This window comes from Phaethon lepturus, unplaced genomic scaffold, assembly GCF_000687285.1.
Source record: "Phaethon lepturus isolate BGI_N335 unplaced genomic scaffold, ASM68728v1 scaffold24189, whole genome shotgun sequence".
Lineage (NCBI taxonomy): Eukaryota > Metazoa > Chordata > Aves > Phaethontiformes > Phaethontidae > Phaethon > Phaethon lepturus.
Genome location: NW_010563211.1, coordinates 125,079 through 129,247, shown reverse-complemented (window position 1 = coordinate 129,247; position 4,169 = coordinate 125,079). Strand labels below are relative to the sequence as shown.

At 51.5% G+C, this 4,169-nt stretch overlaps 1 protein-coding gene across 1 annotated transcript in view; it reads left to right on the top strand.

Annotated features, from left to right (window-relative positions):
- CDH23 (cadherin-related 23) overlaps nt 1-4,169 on the top strand; it is a gene marked incomplete at both ends in the record, with an annotated part of 127,246 nt that overhangs the window by 3,471 nt on the left and 119,606 nt on the right. The window contains 2 exons of the mRNA XM_010294518.1: nt 10-57; nt 288-380. Of these exons, the coding sequence (XP_010292820.1) occupies nt 10-57; nt 288-380 (141 nt within the window). The remainder of the gene's footprint in view (nt 1-9; nt 58-287; nt 381-4,169) is intronic.

Here is a 4,169-nt window from a genome sequence, read left to right as displayed (position 1 = left end):
CCCTTTCAGACTAAGTCAGAATTCACGGTTGAATTTTCTGTCAGTGACAGCCAAGGGGTAAGTGTGACTTCTCATTTCATGGTCTGTGGCACAGGCGGAGGGGAGTGGGGAGGATGAGCGTGGGTTGCCGAGGGACCTTCTGTATCACCCTGGGAGTCGGGGCCTGGGGAGCGGGGCCATCCCTTGCAAAAGCCCAAGTCAGAAAACACAGCCACAAGCTTGCTTTAGGTTTTAAATCTGTGGATAAAGCTGACACCCATGCCCTGTTGTTGTCCTTGGGGCTGCAGGTGATCAAAGGGACTGTCAACATCCAAGTCGGAGACGTGAATGACAATGCCCCGCGCTTCCACAACCAGCCCTACAGCGTCCGCATCCCTGAGGTAGGGATTGCTGCAGCCTGGCTTCTGGCTCTTCCGTTGGTGGCCACGCTTGCTGCCTGGTTGCCACCGCAGAGCTGACTGCCTGAGGGCCACCAAAGTACGGGACTGTCGTCCTGCCCTGGACCCTCACTGTGGCTGCGGGGAGGATTACACATCTGGAAGTTACTGTTGCCTGAAAATGAGCGGAAGCAAAGTGATGGTGTTTTGGGTGTTGAGGGAACGGAGATGGACAAGGAGGTTTGGAGCTCAGAGCCTTTGCAGCCTTGGTGATGTCGTTCCCATGACAAATGTAAAGTTTGAAAATAACTGTAAATGGGAATCTGCTTCTTTTTCCTTTGAGTCAGGGGGGATGTGCAGCTCTTGTCTCAGGTGACCTGAGGTAGGACTAAATATTTCTCCAAATGCCTGATGTCTGGCCGAATGGCTTCTGCCCTTGTCGATGATTTTCTTTAACAGCTCTGGAGCAGGACTTGTCCCAGGATGTCCTAGGAGTAACGTAGGCAGGAAGGGACTACAGGAGGTCATCTGGCCCAACCTCCCACTAAAGCGGAGAGAATTTTCATGTTAGACCAGGTTGCTCACAGGGCTTTATGCAGCCAAGTGTTGCATATCTCTAAGGACAGAGTTTCCACAACCTTCTGCCACTCTCTCTCCATGCTGCCCATTGCAAAGGAGATGACACCTAGTCAGACGGTCGGGGAGAGCTCCTGCACCTAGAGCTCAGCTTGGCAGAAATATGCCAGGGACTTGCAGATCGGCTGTGAATTTAGACTTTAAAGATGTGGAGTGAAAGGTGGTTGATGCTGCTAGGGGGACATAGTTGAGGTATTATATTTGAAATAGGGGTTTAGTGGGGCATTTCACATACTCCTGTGGAGGAAACCTCTCCCTCATGCACCCTGGTGCCAGGGCAGAGCCTGTTTTTCCCAGAGCATGCCTTGGGACGTGGATGAGGTCAAGCGTGCATCTGTGTGTGTGAAATCAAGCAGTCTTTGGTAACTGAGAGGTACAAACGATTGTGTTACAACAGTTTATTTAGTATGCTGACTGCTGATGCCTTGCCGTGCTGGGCTTTGATCTTTCCCCGTCCCTCTGCTGCGAGGATGAGGTTTCTTCGTTAGGTTGCTCGTGATGTATGAGCTGGGAGTTTTAGCCTCATCTTTGTGCCAAGTCATCTGAAACTTCCCTTTGAGAATGGCACCGGGTCAGAGTAATTTCTTCTCCTCTTTAAAGCATGGAACAGTGCAGAAATGACTTGGCAAAAGCTGCACAAGCTGCTCGTTGCTCTTGCCTTTCTGCTCGGAGCTCTGGAAGGTGATGGGTGGACATCTTGCCTTGCTGCTGCTCTTCCCAGTGATGGTCTATCTGCAAAGTAAAAGGCATGTCAGTAGGGCTGAAGGGGAATAGTCTCCTCTCCCCTGGCCTCAGATTTACCTCGAGTTTTGCGATTTACAGCACCTGGTGCAGAGGACTCCCTTCTCTGCGTGGAGAGAAATGGAAAGTGGGTTTCTGTGTCCGTGCCCAGGAATTGGGGACGAGTTAAGCCCCGGTGTTTCTATACCTGGAGCAGCTACGCCATATCTCCTGTTGCTCATTGCTTCTGCCCTAAGCACCTATATTGCAGATCGTTTCAGATCTTAACCTGCATCAAGCCTGGGGACCAGGGAGGGCAAAGGTCCAGTGCTGGTTTGGAAAATTAGGGCTGGCTGAGGAAAGGGAACTGTGGCCAGGTGAGCTGGATGAAAAATAAAAAGAGGCTGAACCCCAGAGCCTGCCTCTCGCATGTCACGCTGCTTTACACGTGAGCTGTGGTTCTGCCGGGAGGGATTTCCAGGACTGTCTAACCGTTTGGGGTACAGCAAACATGGGGCTTCCCCCAGCGCACCTGCTCTGCCACTTGGCCTTCAGAGCTCTGCTTTTTCTGGAGGGTGGCCTAATCGGATTGTAAGGCGTCATGTGGCAGTTTCCAGTTTCTATCCATGATCTTTAACCAAGGACACCGATCGGAGCTAATGAGCCACAAACTCATTGCTCAGCCAGCATCCGGGAGGCATCTCTGTTCTTCTGCCAGGGAGGCAGCATTTCCTTGTCAGGCACTGTGCAAACAAGGGATGGGGTCCCACCACCTAAGGAGGACCCCCCAAGGACTGTGGTCCATGGGAGATGTGAGCAGTGAATTTACCGTGAGTGTGCTGGCACGGCTCTTGAGGAAGAGACGCTCTCTTGCTTTGAGAGCTTTGCTGGGCCACGGGTTGTCCCAGTTGCTTGTCCACAAGTACGCAAAGCTGGAGGTGATGTGGGATAGAGATGTGCCTTCAGAAGCTGAAGCTCCTGGAGCCAGGGGACACCTTGGATGCAGCTGAGGCTGGGGAGCCAGTCATGGTAGGGGATGACAGCTTCCCCAGGTCACCCCCCTGCTCCAGACAGCTCAGGCCAGGGTGAACAGCAAGGGCATGGGTAAAAAATCTGTCTCAAAGACCACCCAGCCCAAGCTGCAGGGCTTAGAGCTAATGAATAAACAGGGGCTGGAGCTTGGGGATGGAGAAGAGGCTAGCAGAAGTGCTGGTGAAGCTTTGCACAGGCTGGCTCTGTGCAGAATTGGCAGCTAATGAGGGTTTTTCTCTTTTTAATTTTGAGATAAATGGGTGTATCGATTTGCAGTTGTCCTAGCTAATGGAGCAGCAACAGAAAGGCTATTTAAACCTCACTGCTATTGTGTGGCACTAGGAAAGTCAAAAGAAGAGTGTGCATAAATAAATGGGACATGAAGTAAACTGACCTTTAAAAACAATACTGCCTCTAAATACCCGTCCTGGTGTTTTATGCTGTCCGCTTGATTTGAGAATGGGAATTTATTTGGGCATGGGCTGCGGACTGTGATTCCTCTCTAGCCTGGGGAGGAGGGAGAGCATGCCCAGTTTAACCGTGGGCTCCTCCACATCGCAGCAGGTCCGAATACCCAGCCCGGGCATTGCTCATATGTTGGGCTGATGCTACCGGTCCTCCGCGCTCGTCGTGTCTTAATCGCATCCCTGGCACCTGCCTGGAATAGTGGAGCGAGGGCCTGCATGTCGGGAGAGGGACGTTGTTCCAGTGTAATCGTCCGTCCCGTCTGGACAAGGGCGCCCCGTGATTTGCTTGTCAAAAGGCAACGAGGCGGTGCGGACGCTTTCAAGTCTGTAAAGAAAAGGGGAATCCTGTTAGAATTGGCAACTTAATTCACCAAGCTGGCCTCGACAGAGCTCATTAAGTTCTCGTGTATTCATTTCAGGCTAATGGCTGTCATGCTGACTGCTGTTTGATTTGCTATAATAGACTTTTATGGCTTTCCAGTTTGCTAGGACGTGTGTGCCTGTGTCTGTGCCCTGTGGTGCTGCTGTAGTACATTAGTTAGCCGCTCATGTGCTTGCTACTCTGACCTTCAGGGTTTGTTCTCCTCTCAGATGCATCCCTTGCACTTCACCTCTTGCACACGCTCTTTTTACCCTCCTCGTCCTCGTCCTCACCCAGGGTATCACGTTTCTGGGAGTCTTAGGGTTTGACTTTTAAATTGGGTAAGATACATTACTGAGCCCGTGGCGGGCTGTTCTGGCGATGCCTCAGTTTCTGACAAGTCCGATCTGCTTTTTGTAATCTATTTTTCCATTTGACTGGACCTGTAGGAAGCTCGGTCTTGTTGGATTGTCACAGTTCAATGGGTTTATGCAAAGTCAGCAAGTAAAGTGGAGCCAAGCCCCCACGTAGGTTTTGTGGTACCTGCTGTGGTGTTGGGATGGGGGTGGACTATTC